Here is a 19,882-nt window from a genome sequence, read left to right as displayed (position 1 = left end):
CTGAGTAAAGGATGGACCAGTGTGTGTGTGTGTGTCTGTGTGTGTGTATTAGTGTGTGTGTGTGTGTGGGGAGGGGGGGTGAGGCCACCAGAAGGAGATGAACAGGGTCCGACAGCTCAGCTGGAGCCGACGTGGCCCCGAGACGGAGAGAGGACACACACTGACAGGGACACACACACACACACACACACACACACACACACACACACTGAGACACACACACACTGAGACACACACAGGGAGACACACTGAGACACACACACACACACACACACACACAGACACACTGAGACATCAACGTCTCCTCTGACGACACGTGACCAGAACTGAAGCTGCTGCAACACAACAACTCTGCTCCGACACACACACACGTACACACACTGACTCCACAGTTTGAACATGTTGCTGTTTAAAGCGACGTCGTCCTTTATAAACCCTGTGATGTCATCACATGTAGGTCACACATCTGGGTCACAGGTGTGTGTGTCTCTGTGTGTGTCTCAGTGTGTGTGTGTGTGTGTGTCTCAGTGTGTGTGTGTGTGTGTGTGTGTGTGTGTCAGTGTGTGTATCTCTGTGTGTGTGTGTGTGTGTGAGTTCTGCTCACGTTGATTCACTCACATCACCAACACACAGTTATTAACAGTAATTAACATTATTATTATAGTGGAGACGATTATTAACCTGATTAAACTGATGTGACTTTAGGACGTCGTGCAACACACTGCAAAAACTCAAACTCTTACCAAGAATATTTGTCTCATTTCTAGTCAAAACAAATCTCATTCTACTTAAAATAAGACTCGTCACATTAAAAAGCAGCTTGTTTTTAGACACTTTTTACTTCTTTCAAGCAGATTTTCACTTGAAATAAGTAGAAAAATCTGACAGTGGAGCAAGTTTTTCTTTCTTACCACAAACACAAAAAACTTGCTTTCACTGGCAGATTTTTCTACTTATTTCAAGTGAAAATTAGTTTGAAACAAATGAAAATTATCTAAAAACAAGTTAATTTTTAGGTGATGAGTTTTATTTTAAGTGAAAAGAGTTTAGTTTTGACTAGAAATGAGACATTTTGACAAGATATAAGACAAATATTCTTGGAAAGATTTTGAGTTTTTGCAGTGCACAACCTGGTAGCTATGCACTGCTGCACTGCTGCACTTTATCTTTTATTAATTTTACTTTATCTCCCAGAACTAAACTCTTCTGGTCCCTCTACCTGTAGAATGTGTTTGTCAATATGTTCTTCATTGTCATATAGTCGCCTTTTTGTCTTTTTGTGTTGCCTACAATATTATGTGTAATGTGTAGCTACTGTTATTGAACTGTTTTTATGTTTATGGGGATGTGGACTATAATCTGGTACATTTACATGTCCATTTTGTCCATTAATGTGACGTTGTCCCATTCAAATAAACTAATAAAGTAAATTAACAGTTATTAACACACATACCTGGTAATGGGATTATATGGTGTGTGTGTGTGTGTGTGTGCGTGTGTGTGTGCGTGTGTGTGACTCACGTGACGTCTCCTGCGTAGTGACGGATCCTGAAGTGTTTCTGAAACTCCATGGTTTTGTCTGTGGGGCTGAGCTGGGAGGGAGGAGGGGGAGAGGTCAAAGGTCAAAGGTTAACACTCAGTCCAGAAGTTTGTTCAGAGGAAGGAGAAACTACTGCTATGATGTGCATAAATGACTAAATGTTGTGGAGGTTGAACTGATAGTTGTGAGAATTTTAACTCTGATCTGAGAGCAGCAGCAAAGTGACTGAGAGAAACTGTAACAGTGACGAGTGGAGGAACTCTGCTGCCCTCTACTGACCACAACTACAACTACAGCAGTGAATAATCTGCAATCAATAAACACTATGACAAGAGGATTTAACATTTAAAAGCTGAGTTTGACTCTGGAATTAACATCATAGATATCAACAAGGTCTTTCTGACGGGTCGTAATTACATTTTGAATAGTTGGATTTTTCATTCAAGAGATCTGTAACGTAACTGTGACTAGTGGAAACGACATAGAGAGATATCCAGGCAGAATGAGAGTTAAAGATACCTCAAACGTTATTATGACCAGTCTTTGTCCTTAATCTGCAACGTCATTTCACTTATTGTCAAAACTCTAATTCAGGATATCTGTAATATCTCCAGTTTCAGATATCCCTAATCATAATTCAGCCTCGAACTTGATAATAAACATCTACAATTAAATTATGACTATTCCTAATTCCAGTTACAGATATCTGCAACACATCCAGTCTGGCTTTTAGGTCCAGGTCAAATGAAAGGTCACTGGGGCCTGGTTTTTGGCGAGGAGGTGTATCTTTGGGTAAACTCTGAATGTCCCCAGTTTCAGAGTGAAAGTCCAATTATTGGACCCGTAAATAATTTTAACAACACCCATGACCCTTCGCCAGACAAAAATGTCCAATGGTTTAATGTCAAAATAAAGTAAAAATTTTAACTAACAGATATCACCATGAAACATCCCAAGTTTATAACTCACATTAAGACAAATATTTTTTGTATTACAAGTTTTGTCGAATTTTATGTTTAAATATGTAAATGCAGCAATATCTAATTAAATATGCGCTAATTTCCAGAACCGAAATCTTAACAACGGATAAAGCTACTTTCAAAATTCTTGTTTTATTTTGTTGACATATTAGAGTCAGAAGTTTTCACCAAGGGGATTTTGGATATCTCTTTTTATCACTCTGTAAATGAGAAAATATTGTCACCAGTCCTAAAGCCCATAGAGCCCTATAGAAATCATGTGTTTTTGCAGCAAAAAGGAAGGGGTTAAACATGTTGAAACATATGTCAAAAGTGAGTTTCATGTTTAGTCCAGACCCAGCCTTATTATGTATCACAAATATTTTGGGAGTAACTGATGTCTAAACTTTGTCCAGGGGATCGTCCGAGGGATAATGAGCTGTCCAGCTGAGTGTCACTGAGACGTCATGTGGACAGGATGAACACTGAACAGCTGCCTGTCATTTAAAAATGAAATCGCGGAAAGTGAGACTCACCGTTACTGCTTCTGATCACAGCGGTACCGTTCAATGAAGCTCTCGTTACGTAATGAGCGCTCATCTAAACGAGGAAGTCTCCTCTCCCGGTGTAAACTACGAGGCTACATCAATAATTTCCGGCCGCTTCCAGTCAGAATCCGCACCTTGCAGAGTTTGCACTGCACCTCAGTTTCATTTGTTTTTTATTTGACGAGAGTTTTACACAGAACTTTCTGGTGGAGTCTTTCCATGTTTCTCTTTCTGCGCCGGTTTAAAGGGAACATTTACATTTTTTCATACAAGATGATTGTCTCATAAAATATGTTTTTTTATTTGCCCATCCCTAGTAAAAAATCTTTTGAATGGGGAGGAGTGGTGACATTCATGTAACCGATTGCTTTCTTTTCACATGATAAGTATCTAATGAAGTTGAAAAAAAGTATCGTATGAAGTACTCAATTGGTATCGGTATCGTGTTGGTATTGGGTCTACCTTGCGGGAGGTGTAGTGGGGGGTGTAGTGGGGGGGGGGGTCCTACCTTGCGGGAGGTGTAGTGCGGGTGCTGCGCCAGCTTGGTGTCCATGCTGTCCAGACACACGGTGTCGGTGACGTTGCCCACGGTGAGACAGGCCTCGTCCAGGATGGACAGGATCCCCTTGTGCTGCTGCTCCACCAGGTCCACGATGATCTGGTTGTTGAAGTAGTCGATCTGGGATGGGATGGGAGGAGACACAGTCGTCATGGTGACCAGTCAGACCCATCACACTGTCTCTGTGTGTCTCTGTGTCTTTGTCTTTATTGTTTCCTTTGGACCCCCATCAGTCTCCAAACTGCAAAAACTCAAAATCTTACCAAGAACATTTGTCTTATTTCTAGTCAAAACAAATCTCATTCTACTTAAAATAAGACTCATCACATTAAAAAGTAGCTTGTTTTTAGACACTTTTTACTTCTTTCAAGCTGATTTTCACTTGAAATAAGTGGAAAAATCTGATAGTGGAGCAAGTTTTTCTTTCTTATTACAGGATCAAAAAACTTGCTTTCACTGGCAGATTTTTCTACTTATTTCAAATGAAAATTAGTTTGAAACAAGTGAAAATGATCTAAAAACAAGTTAATTTTTAGGTGATGAGTCTTGTTTTAAGTAGAATGAGATTAGTTTTGACTAGAAATTAGACATTTTGACAAGAAATACGACAAATATTCTTGGAAAGATTTTGAGTTTTTGCAGTGCATAGAGATGAAGACTATTCTTCCTGGGCTCCACATTAAACCCAACAATTATTACAACAATTACATCATTACAGCATTTATACAAAGAATTACATCAAATCATTCATCCTGAATATATTAACATGATTATAGAAATGTAGTACAATGTAAATGTGTTAACATGATCAAGAGGAATAATATAGTTTTTTACATGATTATAGAAGAGTTACATGAGGAAACCTGAAGCATGAATGTACCAAGTTGTTCAACGCAGATGAATTAACATGCTGAGTTCAACTTAACATGATTTACTAATTTAATTTGTCTGTGTGTGTGTGTGTGTGTGTGTGTGTGTGTGTGTGTGTGTGTGTGTGTGTGTGTGTGTGTGTGTGTGTGTGTGTGTGTGTGTGTGTGTGTGTGTGTGTGTGTGTGTGTGTGTGTGTGTGTGTGTGTGTGTGTGTGTGTGTGTGTGTGTGTCTCACGTGCTGCCATGTGATCCCCTCCCTCTGATATTCTCCTTGTTCCTGTCGGAGGATCAGCTCGATGAAAAGCTGCTGCAGCTTCTCGTTGCAGTAGTTGATGCAGAACTGTTCAAAACTGTGGAGCAGCAGGACACACGTCAACAACACAACTCAACAAAATCATCACCGTTAGGGTCAATTACATCGTTAAAGACATCATCATCTATTAAAGCTTCAGTTGGTAACAGTTATTCAGTCTTATAAAACGGAAAGGTGAAATCCGGCGATCTGATTGGCTGTTAACCGTGGTATAATGAGCATATACCACGGCTACTATTCTAAAGCCTTATCACAGCATAGGCTATCACTCCACGTCAGGCACGTATGACTGGTATGATGTAAAAAAATGGACTAAAGTAGTTGAATTCACATGTTTAAGGTGAACTTTCACCTCCAGAGGGTTAACAATGGTAGAGGGGACTGAGCAGTGACAGAGGAAAAGAGGAGATGCAGAGCTACTAGGAGCTAACGTCTGGAGAGGTGGGACTATTTTTTCACAGTGAGGCTATTTTATTGGATAATATGTATTTCTGGTTGAATAAAACTACATGAAATTGATTGCGTATCCCTCTTTCATATTGTCATTATTGGTAACCGTTTTATAAAAGCAATATATCACAACAGGCCGTGGTTTACACTGCAAAAACTAAAAATCTTTCCAAGAATATTTGTCTTATTTCTTGTCAAAATATCTAATTTCTAGTCAAAACTAAACTCTTTTCGCTTAAAATAAGACTCATCATCTAAACTTGTTTCAAACAAATTTTCACTTAAAATAAGTAGAAAAATCCGCCAGTGAAAGCAAGGTTTTTGTGCTTGTAATAAGAAAGAAAAACTTGATCCACTATCAGATTTGCACACACAGACACACACTAGTAGAGTGTGTTTCATGGTGAGGTGAGGTCGTTATGGAGTCTCTGGTTGCTATGGATACGGTACGTCTTCTACAGCAGTAACCAGCTGACCTGTTGTTGTCGAAGATCTCGAAGCCGTAGATGTCCAGAACTCCGATCACCGTGTTTTTCCCATGAAGCACTGGGTTGTAGTCTTTGACCTCGATGACGCTGTTGATGCGGGCGACGATCCAGGCAAACAGCCTCTCGTACAGAGCCTGGTGGGGGCAGAGGGGGGGGGGGGGGGGGGCAGAGGGGGGAGAGGGGGGGGTACAAACACCTTAAAGGGATACGCCAACATTTCTTTTTTCGTGTCGAAAGATCGGCCCACCGGTTTCTGTTTAGAGTTGCTGAAGAGTTTCTCTGATGACTTTAGGTGGAGGCAGGCTAACACTACCTATACACTTCCAGCGTTTGAGCTAAGATGATTACGGGCGATACGGCTTTTACTTTATTTGTTTATTTGGGTGGGACAGTGCACATCAATGAACATATAAAAACATGTAAATGAGCCGGATTATAGCAGCACTGCTAATTTCCATCCGGAGTCCAAAACATAAAAACAGTACAGTGACAGAAAAGCATAACAGAAAAGCAACAAGGACATAACAAAACAACTATAACGAGATAAAACATTGACATTTTTACAACACTTCCTCCATGGGTAGAGGGACCTAAAGAGTTTCTGAGAGATAAAGTGCGAGATGCAAAAGTGCTGGGCCAAAGTGACAAGTGCTAGAGTGCAGGAGTGCATGGGTACCAAGTTGTACTGCACGGTGCCCTAAAGTGCACATCAGTTTAAAGTGCCAGGTGTATTGCATCAGATTAAAGGCTCTATCTCCCTTGTTACTGCACGCACAGTCGAAAGGATGGTGTCTATCTGCTGGTCATGGACTCGGGAGTGAGGCAAGACACGAAAAAAAAATGTTGGCGTATCCCTTTAACACCTCCTAATGCAGCAGCGCAACACTGAACCAGCAGGAACAGGAAGTCTGACCTTGGCGAAGGCGTCGCGGCCGAAGCAGGCCTGCTGCTCCGTGTGGCCCTTCTCGATGACCTCGCCCCCCCCGGTGGCCACGGTGCGGAACAGCAGCGTCTTGCTCACGCTGTCGGCCTCCGTGGACGTCAACTCAGCGATGTGGCTCACGGCTTCCTGACCCACGACCTGGACGACCTCGCCATCGCTCTCAAAGCTCAGGTTACCCTGGAAACACAAGGCAAGGCAAGGCAAGGCATCTTTATTTATATAGCGCATTTCATACCAAGGCAACTCAATGTGCTTTACATAAAGACAAAACATTAAAAAAAGAAGCATAAGACAGAATAAAAACAAACACAACACTAAAGCACACACACAGACACACACTCATCCAACAGCTGCACTGGAGTCACACGTCTCAGAGAGGATTGATCATTGATTAATTACACTGCAAAAACTCAAACTCTTACCAAGAATATTTGTCTTATTTCTAGTCAAAACAAATCTCATTATACTTAAAATAAGACTCATCACATTAAAAGTAGCTTGTTTTTAGACACTTTTTACTTCTTTCAAGCGGATTTTCACTTGAAATAAGTAGAAAAATCTGATAGTGGAGCAAGTTTTTCTTTCTTATTACAAGCACAAAAAACTTTTTCTACTTATTTCAAGTGAAAATTTGTTTGAAACAAGAGAAAATTATCTAAAAACAAGTTAATTCCCCCCACTTTCACCCCGGATTTACTCCAAAATACAATTTTGCACAAAGTTTGGGCTCCATCGTCTGATAGATGAGTAATTACACAAATGTTAAGGCCCATAGTGGACTCAAATTCAATTTTCTTTTCTGTACAGCTTTAAAATAAGACTCATCACATTAAAAAGTAGCTCGTTTTTAGACACTTTTTTCAAGCATATATTTTCATTTGAAATAAGTAGAAAAATCTGATAGTGGAGCAAGTTTTCCTTTCTTATACAAGCACAAAGAACTTGCTTTCACTGGCTGATTTTTCTACTTATTTCAAGTGAAAATTTGTTTAAAACAAATGAAAATTATCTCAAAACAAGTTAATTTTTAGGTGATGAGTCTTATTTTAAGTGGAAAGAGTTTCGTTTTGAGTAGAAATGAGACATTTTGAAAAGAAATAAGACAAATATTCTTGGAAAGATTTGGGGTTTTTGCAGTGTATTGATCAGTTATCATTGATTATATTGAATATTGATTATTGATGATTGGTGAGTGCAGCTCCTCACCAGCAGCAGGATGGAGGCCAGGATCTGGTAGATGGAGCTGATCTCGTCCTGGGAGAAGCCGATGACGTCCAGAGCGCTCATCACGGCGCGGTGGCTGGACCGGTCGTTGTTGGACGTCTGGACAGAGAAGAGACACATGCAGGGTCATTGATCAGCTGAGCAGCTTCCGATCGGTTCTATTGATCTGATCTGATCAGATCTGATCAGGTTGATTAGGTTTTTAAAATGAGAGGAAGAGAGAGAGAGTCGATGAGCTCACGGTGGCTGCAGCGCCCTCTCTGGTGTAGACGTAAACCGCAGCGTCGTTCTGCAGGTGGAAGGATGAGAGCTGCTCCTCTGAGCCGCCACGCAGCAGCTGCACATGCACACACACACACACACACACACACACGGGTCAGCATCACACATCTTCATCTTCATCTTCATCATCATCATCATCCTCAGGTGAGACTGTACCTGGTAGAAGGAGTGGAAGTTCCTCTCCCCCTCCTGCTGCTGCACCACCCTGGACTGAACACAATGAGACCAGTTAATCTGAGGCCGTGTGCTGCCTTCAGGGACCTCGGTTAAAGGGACAGTTCACCCAAAATTGAAATTTCACTCATTATCTATCTACTCACCCTCATGTGGACTAAGGGCTGGGAGAAGTTTCAGAGTCCTCTGTGGCTTCTCTGAGTTACAGGGGGTCTCGGCGTAGCAGTGCATGTCCATATAACGGTTGCAAATGGATACCAACTGTCTTCGCAAACAAAAAGACACACCAAAAAACATCCAAATATCTATTTCAAGCTCGTTTTGTAGCGGAAGCTTCTCGAAGCTCCTCTTCCCGCTTGAAATATAGACTTTTTTTTTTTTTTTCGGGACAATTTCGCATTTCGGGGCTTCAGTACAAGACGGACATTACATACGAGCAGCATGGAGGTATTTGGATGTTTTTTGGTGTGTCTTTTTGTTACGAAGACAGTTGGTATCCATTTGCAACCGTTATATGGACATGCACTGCTACGCCGAGACCCCCTGTAACTCAGAGAAGCCACGGAGGACTCTGAAACTTCTCCCAGCCCTTAGTCCACATGAGGGGGAGTAGATAATGAGTGAAATTTCAATCTTGGGTGAACTATCGCTTTAATCTGAGGCCGCGCTGCCTTCAGGGACCTTGTCTAGACTCTCCACTGGATTTATAAATCAATCAATCAATCAGACTTTATTTATAGAGCACTTGTCATACAAATGAAATGTAACACAAAGTGCTTTACACCATAAAAGCAGACAAAACAAAGCAAAAATAAAACCCACACACACTCATTTATTATAGATCTTAAAAGAAGACAACTGAATCAACTGAATCAACTGAAGCACTCTCTTACTCTCAACAATTTGCCGTGAGGAAACACCAGGGACTGGATAAAACCAAATAAATAAAATGAACTAAAAGTTATCATAAGGACATGATAAAAATAACTCAAATTATACAATAAATAGGCTATAAGACTAAAAAGACTAAAGATAAATAAATAACTACAAATGAAATAAAATAAAATAAGACAGACACACACCTTCTCCAGCAGGTAGTTGTTGATGTGTCCTCCCGTCGGGTCTCCGTTGAAGTTGAAGTTGATGTCCATGTATTTGCCGAAGCGGCTGGAGTTGTCGTTGCGGTTGGTCTTGGCGTTGCCGAAGGCCTCGAGGACGCAGTTGGACTTGAGCAGCACGTTCTTCACGCTGAAGAAGGTTATCCGAGTGTTAAAATGTTCAATAGTTTTTACTTTTATTGAGTTTTTCAGTTTTTTTTATTTTTTATTTCAGTTCAGTAGCTGGTATCACCCCCCTATCCCTCCTCACCTCTCCACCTCGGCCCTCTGGCTGGGGTTGGTTATAGCTGCGATGTACTGCATGATGTATTTACTGGCCTCGGTCTTTCCTGCTCCACTTTCACCTGCAACAACAACAACAACACCTGTGATGAGCAGCTGCTTCACTGTTGCAGATACGTTTGATGGCATCAATGCATCGGGTGTGTTGATGAGTTTCACTAATAAGATGACTGAAATCCATCCTGTACGTTATCGCGCTTAAATACACAGATTACTAGTGAAATAAATAATTAGAGATAACTACAAATCCCACAATTATCTGGCCTCAACAATAACAGTAGTTAGTGTAAGTAAGGGAGAGTGGAGCTGTAGGTGAAAAGAGGAAACAACGCCACGTCTGGTCCTGTTCTATGTTGTTCGTTCACACCGTCACCGTTTATTCGTTACGTCCGCGGTGTAAAAGGCCGTGACGCAAAGACGCGATTAGGCGCGAGACGCGATTAGGCGCGAGACGCGGTAGACGCGACTTTTTTTTTTTTGCGACGCTACACCCGATTCTTTTATGGCGACGGGACCTTCGCGTCTTCGTCCTTTTCATCGTGTTTGGTGGGAAGACCCACGAGGGGCTTCCCACCAAACACGAGGAACGCTTTTTTTTCGCTCGAGTTTATACGCGCGACCAAACGCGAGATACGCGAGAAATGCGATTTATCGCTCGTTTTGACTTTGTTTAAATTCGCGTCTTCACGAGCCCGCCCATTTTCACTACAACAACAACATTTCTGCTCTCACCAACCATGGTTGAGGTCACAACGCTGCTGTAGCTGCTCTGGAAGAGTTCCAGCTGATGAGCTACAGAGACTTTAGAGTCAAAGAGGAGCAGTGCGTCGCTGTGTCGGACTGTTTGGATTTAATGAAGAAGCTGCACAGAGTCAGGTGAGCAGAAGCTCAGGACAAACACTTCGCTCCGGGACATAATGTAGCTACACCTCACATGTTCTTGTCTTTTACCTCAGGGAGATTAAAGTAGTGTCTGTTTCCACTTTCCCTCCGATCTCGGCAGCTTCCCTCTGCTAGTCTGTGTGTGTGAGGCTAAACTGCGTGCGTGTGTGGTTTGTGTACAAACTGAACACTGCCTCTGATTGGCTTAGCATGAAACCTTACTCTGCCTCAACCAATCATCATCACTTATGCGGTTGTCTCGTCCCTCCCTCCTCCCCCCTCCCCTCACCAAAGGAGAGGAGGAAAAAACAACAACAGTTTAGCAGCTTCTGTGGCTGAGATGAGCCAAGTCGGAGGACAACGGCTTCACTGAGTAGTTTGTAACGCGCCTCATTTAATTGTCGGTAACGACGTTGTAACGGTGGAAATAGTAATTAGTTAGATTACTCGTTACTGAAAAAGATAACGCCGTTAGTAACGCCGTTTATTTTAACGCCGTTATTGCCATCACTGGTTATCACATCAAACACTGACACATTCAGGCTGTGGAGAAGAGTTCTTTTCTACCGTTGAACCTTGTTTTGTACAGTTTGTTTCTGTGTTTCTTCCTCTCTCAGCCCCAGAAGTCTGATTTAAAGATGATATTATCTCCTCTCTTTGTCACTCAGCAGAGGAGAGGAGAGAGAAAACCATAATGTTCACGCTCCAACACTGAAAACACTCATCAACTTAAAGGGATAGTTCAACATTTTGTCAAATTGGCCCATTGCCATAATCCCTATAGTCATAGCAGTAGGTTCGTTACCTTTAATTGTCGGTGCAAGCTATTTTTAGAACGGCGGAGCAGAGCCGTGAGCTTGTCAGAGCTACGCTACGGAGACTCATTATGGGATTTCTTGGTTTCCCTCATCAAACTCATCAAATACACAATCCAACAACTCCACAACGCTCTGGTGGACAAGTTGTGACCTGCACATTCACCAAGCTATGAGATAATAACAGAACGTTACCAGACAGAGTTGTTTTAGAGGGAAATTCATGCAAAACCACTGATGCACGTTGCCTTCAGGGACAGTTTTTCATCATCAGTCTCTGTATTTCCCTCTAAAAACTCTGTCTGGTAACGTTCTGTTATTATCTCATAGCGTGGTGAATGTACAGCAGTATCTGTCCATATAATGGTTGTCAATGGATACCAACTTTCTTCGTCCAAAAAGACACACCAAAAAACATCCAAATACCTCCATAGTGCTCGTCTGTAATGTCCCTCTTGTATTGAAGCCCCGACATGAGAAATTGTTCCGCCGGTCAGTGCAAATCACGTGAGATTTGCACTGACACAGGAAGAGCAGTGAACTGAGACACTGGGAGCTTCCACTACAAAACAAGCTTAAACTATAGACTTATTTAATTTTTTTCGGAACAGTTTCTCATGTCGGGGCTTCAATACAAGAGGGACATTACAGACGAGCAGTATGGAGGTATTTGGATGTTTTTTGGTGTGTCTTTTTGGACGAAGAAAGTTGATATCCATTGACAACCATTATATGGACAAATACTGCTGCACGGACCCCCCCGTAACTCAGAGAAGGGACGGAGGACTCTGAAAATTCTCACAGCTCTTAGTTGACATGAGGGTGAGTAGATAATGAGAAATTTATCGTGTGTTGTTGTGTTTGAGATGTTTGACCATGTGACTTCCTGTCCCACCTGAGATGACGATGCAGGTGTCCTTGGCGCGCCGCTTCATGGCCTTGTAGGCGGCGTCGGACACGGCGTACAGGTGCGGCGGGTTCTCGTAGAGCTCGCGGCCTCTGTAGGCGTCGATGTTGTCTTTACCGTAGATGTCCATCTGTCTGTACGGGTTCACCGACACCACCACCTCCCCGATGTAGGTGTAGATCCGCCCCTTCTCAAACCTGTCGACCAATCACACGGCAGCACGGGTCACACCTGCTCTCTCGGTATCAGATCACAGAGCCGTGGAAAAGGATTCCCCCCACCCTCCTGAATTCTTCGTTTTTTACATATTTGAGTTGAGTTGAGCACTTTTATTGTCAGAATCACTTCTGAAATTTTGCGTCTTGCGTCCAAGACACTTCACTGCAAAAACTCTAAATCTTTCCAAGAATATTTGTCTTATTTCTTGTCAAAATGTCTCATTTCTAGTCAAAACTAATCGCTTTCCAATTAAAATAAGACTCATCACCTAAAAATTAACTTGTTTTGAGATAATTTTCATTTGTTTCAAACAAATTTTCACTTGAAATAAGTAGAAAAATCTGCCAGTGAAAGCAAGTTTTCTGTGCTTGTAATAGGAAAGAAAAACTTGCTCCACTATCAGATTTTTCTACTTATTTCAAGTGAAAATCTGCTTGAGAAAAGTAAAAAGTGTCTAAAAACAAGCTACTTTTTATGTGATGAGTCTTATTTTAAGTATAATGAGATTTGTTTTGACTAGAAATAAGACAAATATTCTGGGTAAGATTTTGAGTTTTTGCAGTGTTGTTCCTCGTGACAAAGAAACATTACAAAATATAAACACAGTATAACACCAAACAAACATCAAATAAAATATCACATCAAACAATGCAAAAAATAAATAAATAAATACAAAAAATTGTCACCAGTGTGTGAAATACCCGTCAATATTGTTGCGCAATACCGCAGAGTAAGTCTCAATCTGGTCTGGCTTCAGGTTTGAGCAAATAAAAGCCGGTTTCATTTAAAAGCAAGTTCTATTTCTATTTTCTGCAAGTTCTGGTGAATGTAAAAACCACTATTAGCCGCCGATCGCCCGTTTACACCGTTTCTAAGCTGCTTCTTCGTTCGTGCCAGAGTTCTCAATCTGGTCAGGTCCAGATGTTGAAGCCTGGACCCGACGCAGCTGGACTCACGAGCGTTAATTCTCGTTTCTTAGTTTCTTATAATTAAATAAATAAAAGAAGCCCGTATGGAGACGTTGACAGGTGAGGCGCGACAAACTGGTGACCAGCTGTGGTCACAAGGAGTTATAATAACTCCTTGTGACCACAGCAAACATGAAATTGAAATACTGTAACTACATTATTTCAATTTCATGCGTCTGTATTTCTTCCTCACTAGTTTTTATTTTTCATGTGCGGATCGAGAGTGAGTGAGCAACGAGACAGAAACAGGTGAGAACCAGATTCAACGTTGCCGACCGGCAAAAACTGAAACGAGACGGTTGAAGAGAGGAAAAACACAGAATATACAGAGGTTTATGTCGTTATATGTCCAAGAGACGTCAGGACGTGAACGAGGGGCCGGGGTCAGGTCCCTGTCAGCTGCACATCTGTCAGCAGCCGCTCCAATCACACACCTCACAAACTTTAATTTGAAGCAACAGAGATGTTGATTTTGTTAACAGTGACTTTGTCGCCCATAAACGTGACTGTATACGTCATATCTGTCGGCTGCTGTCTCATCTTGTACCATCGCCTTTTATTTTTCAGGGGATAATCCCACCCTCCAGTATTTCACACACTGTTTGTCACACTTCATTGTTTACAATCGTCAAACAAATTTTAATGTTAAAGACATAGATAACAAAGATAACCCAAGTAAATATAAAAAGCAGTTTTTAAATGATGATTTTTTCATTTTCACTGTGGTTCACTGGAGTCCCAGAGCTCTAGAAATGTCTCTGTAACTCTTTCATGACTGAAAGGAGTCAATGATTTAGTTTTTTTTTTTATCTTTCTTTAGATTTTCATCATGAAATGTTTTTTTTTTTAAGTCTCTCGGCCTCCAACAGCTTCTATTGAAGTGGTTTCTTGATCCAACAGCTCTGACAGTGGTCAGGTCTGGGTGTGGACAGTTAACTTGAACTCAGCTTTCAAGAAAATGAGGTTCATCACAGTTAGTTCATGATTTAACAGTTACGTCTTCACACAGGGCCAGGTGGGTTTGGATAGATTTGTTCCCTTAATAATTGAAATCATCATTTAAAAACTGCATTTTATATTTACTTGGGTCTCTTTGTCTTTGTCTAATATCCAAATTAGTTTGAGGGTCGTAAACATTGAAGTGTGACAAATATGTAAAAACCTAATCAGGAAAGAGGCAAATACTTTTTCACAGCACCGTATATGATATAGCATATAGCATAGTAGCTGAGCTCTCTTAAGAACTTCAAACTTTATCTATTTTCTTTTCTTTTACTTTTATTTGCTTTTGCTTTTAACTCTGTTTTTAGTGTTTTGTTTGTTTTTATTCTGTTTTATGCTTCTTTTTTTAATGTTTTGTCTTTATGTAAAGCACATTTGCCTTGGTATGAAATGCGCTATATAAATAAAGATGCCTTGCCTTGCCTTGCCTATACTGTATGATATATGATGTAATATATTTGATGTCTTCCACCTGTGTGCGCTCCTCCAACAGCGAACAAACAGCAGTTTCCTCTGACAGTTTCACACCACCCATGAAAAACCTCAAGACTTGAGTTCTATAAAGATCGTCACCTCATCGTGTCTCTGGCAGGAAGTGACACAAGGCTGTTCTCTGAAAGCAGGAAGTGAAACTTGTGGTTCAAAGGGCGTCACTGCCTTGTGTAACCTCCTGGGGGGGGGGGGCAACTTCACCTCCAAGGTTTGTCCCCCCCCCCAGGTCTGTTAATGTGTTAAACAGTTCATCCAGTGGAAGATGAAATGATCTCCAAAAGACTTAAAGTTAAACACGAAACACTCTTTTTCAATAGTTTCATCAATATCAGTGTATTATTTTAGTTTTCTACAGCTTCAGAGTGAAAAAGGGAAACAAAGCAGCAGCAGCAAAAGAATGAGAAACTTTGACCAAGGTATCAGACAAGATATTTACTATTTACACACTGGGATCGATCCTTTTCCTTTTCTGTAGTTTGAACATGAACATTTATTTGTATCAGTTTCACAGAAGACAAATTTATTTTCAAGCACCAAATTGTGGCGGCTGTTAAAATAATATGGAATTCCTTATCAACAGTCGAATAAGGAAATATTTTTCAGTTCAAGAGAATATAAGCAAAAAAATATTGTATAAGCAAAAAAAAAGAGGGGGAAATTATATAAAAAGTAACATGTAATAAAAAAGAACAGTTATGGATTTTTTTGATTAGTATATTGTTGGCTGTAACCAGTTCATTATTATGGTATTTCATCTGATGTTAGTGTTTGTTTTTTAAGAAAGGAGCAGGTGTTATAAGTTCTCTTCATCCTGCTCCTTTAAATCTGGAACAAACTAATGGAATGAAATAAAAATGTAAAAGATAAAAGTAATAAAAGCAAAACGATATAGTTTAAAATGTAAACATCTGTAACTTTATGTCTTTTGGGATCATTTCATCTTCCACTTGATGAACCGTTTAACACATTAACAGACATTTGGAGCGGGTGGGGGGGGTGGGGGGGTTGATGTGAGTTTACAGCTCAGTGTCATGACTCATCCGTTTCTGCTCTGTTACATCATAAGTGACATTTCACACTGGTGATGAAGTGACGAGCTAACACTGGAAAACTAAACGCTAACTTCAGTTATTCATTTAGCTGAACTGTAGCTTCAGGCTAAAGCTGGAGAAGCTGTTGTTAATTAAAACTGAGGCTAACGATAATAATCCATCAGTACACTGCAAAAACTCAAAATCTTTCCAAGAATATTTGTCTTATTTCTTGTCAAAATGTCTCATTTCTAGTCAAAACTAAACTCTTTACACTTAAAATAAGACTCATCACCTGAAAATGAACTTGTTTTTAGATCATTTTCACTTGTTTCAAACTAATTTTCACTTGAAATGAGTAGAAAAATCTGCCAGTGAAAGAAAGTTTTTGTTTGTAATAAGAAAGAAAAAATTGATCCACTGTCAGATTTTTCTACTTAATTTAAGTGAAAATATGCTTGAAAGAAGTAAAAAAGTGTCTAAAAACAAGCTACTTTCTATGTGAAGTCTTATTTTAAGTAGAATGAGATTTGTTTTGACTAGAAATGACATTTTTGACTGGAAATGAGACAAATATTCAAGGTAATATTTTAGTTTTTGCATTGTACCTGTCACAGTCAGACAGTGAGGTGCATTAAACCAGCCAGTCAGTCTGTTAACAACATCCACCTCCAGGTCATTATGTCTCATTAAGGTTTCTCTAACACTGCAGTCAGATAAATGAAACGCTGCTCATACACACTGTGAACCTTTCTACACTTCCTTCTTCGTCTTACACACAGTCGGTCATTTATAGCCTGAGAGCAGCGCTGGGAAGTTTCACTATGAAGCCGCTGCGTGTTGTGTTGGTCAGAAACACCAGTTTCAGGTGGTTGACTGACAGCTGAGAGCAGAAACACGGAGGTGGAGCTGAGGTTTCCTCTGAGGCCGAATACAGAAGTCACCCGGTTCCTTCCTGCTCATAAACGCCACAGAGCAGCGTGAGGCCGAGTTCACCTGTCACCATAAAAACATACTCAGACTAATGACTACACTGCAAAAAATCAAATATCTTACCAAGAATATTTGTCTTATTTTTAGTCAACATGTAATTTCTAGTCAAAATAAATCTCATTCTACTTAAAATAAGACTCATCACATTAAAAAGTAGCTTGTTTTTAGACACTTTGTACTTCTTTCAAGAAGATTTTCACTTAAAATAATCTGATAGTGGAGCAAGTTTTTCTTCCTTATTACAAGCTCAAAAAACCTCCTTTCACTGGCAGATTTTTCTACTTATTTCAAGTAAAAATTTGTTTTAAACAAGTGAAAATTATCTAAAAACAAGTAAACTTTTAGGTGATGATTCTTATTTTAAGTGGAAAGGGATTGTTTTGACTATAAATGAGACATTTTGACAAGAAAGAAGACACATATTCTTGGAAAGATTTTGAGTTTTTGCAATGTAACTGACTCTGCTGTCACTCTGTGGTGAGTGTAGAAATAATGGGTAGAACGGTGCACAAACATACGCAGACCGGTGGTGAATGGTCCCAAAAAACTGAATGAGAGAAAGTCAAGGTTTCAGTCTCAAAACAGAAACATTGTCCTTCTCTCAGTAAATCTTTTGGCAGCATTCATCACCGGTGCTGTGTGTGCATACAGTACGTTTTTTTTCCCTCTTTCAACAGAAGTGTAGAAATAACCAGCAGACAGTGAAGGGGTCATCGGAACAGAAAGAGAAGAGAGAGAGAGAGAGAGAGAGAGACAAGTCTGATCAGGCCTGTGATGAAACTGTAGCTGCAACAGTGTTGGCCAACGGCTGAGGACAGACAGGCAGGCAGAGACACAGAGACAGAGTCCAATGGTAGAGTGCTAGACTGCTAACATTTCCATATTTCGCACATTCTGTGACATAAACTATAAACTGTTTTCTTGTCCGTAACAACATCTATTGCACATCTGTCCGTCCTGGGTGAGGGGAGGGATCCCTCCTCTGTTGCTCACCCTGAGGTTTCTCCGATTTTTCCCTGTTAAAAGGGTTTTCCATGGAGTTTTTCCTCAGAAATCTTTCCAAGAATATTTGTTGGATTTCTTGTCAAAATGTATCATTTCTAGTCAAAACTAATCTCTTCCCACTTAAAATAAGACTCATCACCTAAAAATGAACTTGTTTTTAGATCATTTTCACTTGTTTCAAACAAACTAGAGTAGCGAAGTAGAAAAATCTGCCAGTAATAAGGAAGGCTTGTAATAAGAAAGAAAAACTTTATCCACTATCAGATTTTTCTACTTATTTCAAGTGAAAATCTGCTTGAAAGAAGTAAAAAAGAAGGTTTCTCCGATTTTTCCCTGTTAAAAGGGTTTTCCATGGAGTTTTTCCTCAGTCGATGTGAGGGTAAAATTGCCTTGCCTAGAGAGTTATACACAATATGAACTGACATGTCTGTCTCTCTGTCTCTCTGTCTCTCTGTCTCCTGGACCTGAGGACTCGATGCCTTGGAGACGATGCTGAGGAAGTGAGACTGGACAGAAATAAAACATGTGTGTGGAGCTGCAGACACAGACTCAGACTCAGACTCAGAAGACTCAGACTCAGAAGACTGTCCCATTCAATCACTTCAAATTATTAATTAATAATTCCCTGTCTTCCATTTGTAATTGTTTCCTCTGATGTCTACTGTCCTTTACTGTATTTTATTGTGTATATCTGTTCTGTTTTGTTTGTTTTGCTCTGTACTCTCGTCTGCACTGTAAATGAGGCTTGCCTCAGTGTACTAACGCGTTTAAATAAAGGTAACTAAACTAAACTAACTAACTCAGGACTCAGACTCAGAGGACTCAGAGGACTCAGAGGACTCGGACTCAGAGGACTCAGAGGACTCAGAGGATTCAGACTCAGAGGACTCGGACTCAGAGGACTCAGACTCAGAGGACTCAGCTGCTCCACATGTGGAATCAGACCAGGTTCATGTCTGAGCCCGAGGCCTCGTGTTTGTCTCTGTTTCTCTGTCTCTGTCTCCAGCTCATGAACATCTCTCCTCTGTCCTCAGAACTTCTACAGCCTCTTCACTTTAACTTTATAACAACAACTCAACAAAGACCTGAGGACACAACATGAAGACGTCTTTTGTCCATCAGGAGAATGAAGTGTCCTCTGTCCATCTCCCTCCCTCCCCTCCCCTCCTTCCCTCTCTCACCTCAGCTTCAGGTTCTCCATGAACTGCTCCATCGTCACCTCGTCCAGAAGAACAAAGTCCGACTTCCCAAACTCCAGACCCTCCAGCTCGGCCATGACGGAGAGAGAGAGAGAATCAGCCTCCACCCGCCGGCAGCTCAGACAGACAGCGAGAGACACGACAGAGACAGGAACAGAGAGCGGCACAAGGAGGAAGAAAGTACAGAATGGTCCTGAGTGGGCGTGGCCGTGGGGCCGTGGGCGGAGCCTTCAGCGCTGCTCAGTCAAGTCACACAGAACCGCGGTCGACAAGCTGCAGCACGTCATCCTGTCAGCCGCCCGCACCCACACGCTAACCTATATAAAGAGCAGGAGGCTATCTTTACTAACACACTGCACTTCTGCATCCTCTGCTGTCGCCTTCTTCCTGACACGCACACACACACACTAACAACACGCACACACACACACGCAGTGATGCAACTCTGCAGCTCTGAAGCTCTAAAGCTGTTTGACTGCAGCTCTGCAACTCTGCAACTCTGAAGCTCTGAAGCTGTTTGACTCTGCAGCTCTGAAGCTCTGAAGCTGTTCAACTCTGCAACTCTGCATCTCTAAAGCTGTTTGACTCTGCAGCTCTGAAGTTCTGCAGCTGTTCGACT

At 41.1% G+C, this 19,882-nt stretch overlaps 1 protein-coding gene across 1 annotated transcript in view; it reads right to left on the bottom strand.

The window, feature by feature from the left end:
* The window catches only part of myo1g (myosin IG), a gene marked incomplete at its 3' end in the record, with an annotated part of 43,078 nt that extends 23,669 nt beyond the window's left edge, over positions 1–19,409 (bottom strand). The window contains exons 1-12 of the mRNA XM_083981639.1: positions 19,246–19,409; positions 12,343–12,551; positions 9,719–9,812; positions 9,433–9,598; positions 8,333–8,386; positions 8,136–8,231; positions 7,877–7,993; positions 6,641–6,847; positions 5,716–5,861; positions 4,712–4,826; positions 3,556–3,726; positions 1,522–1,592 (exon numbers count right to left, since the gene is read on the bottom strand). Coding sequence (XP_083837765.1) covers positions 1,522–1,592; positions 3,556–3,726; positions 4,712–4,826; positions 5,716–5,861; positions 6,641–6,847; positions 7,877–7,993; positions 8,136–8,231; positions 8,333–8,386; positions 9,433–9,598; positions 9,719–9,812; positions 12,343–12,551; positions 19,246–19,340 — 1,541 coding nt within the window. The 5' untranslated portion in view covers positions 19,341–19,409. The remainder of the gene's footprint in view (positions 1–1,521; positions 1,593–3,555; positions 3,727–4,711; positions 4,827–5,715; positions 5,862–6,640; positions 6,848–7,876; positions 7,994–8,135; positions 8,232–8,332; positions 8,387–9,432; positions 9,599–9,718; positions 9,813–12,342; positions 12,552–19,245) is intronic.
* Positions 19,410–19,882: the final 473 nt, after the last annotated feature.

This window comes from Trachurus trachurus (assembly GCF_905171665.1).
Source record: "Trachurus trachurus genome assembly, chromosome: 11".
Classification (NCBI taxonomy): Eukaryota; Metazoa; Chordata; class Actinopteri; order Carangiformes; family Carangidae; genus Trachurus; species Trachurus trachurus.
The sequence above is the reverse complement of the archived record's forward strand: the minus strand, read 5'-3'. Positions and strand labels throughout refer to the sequence as shown.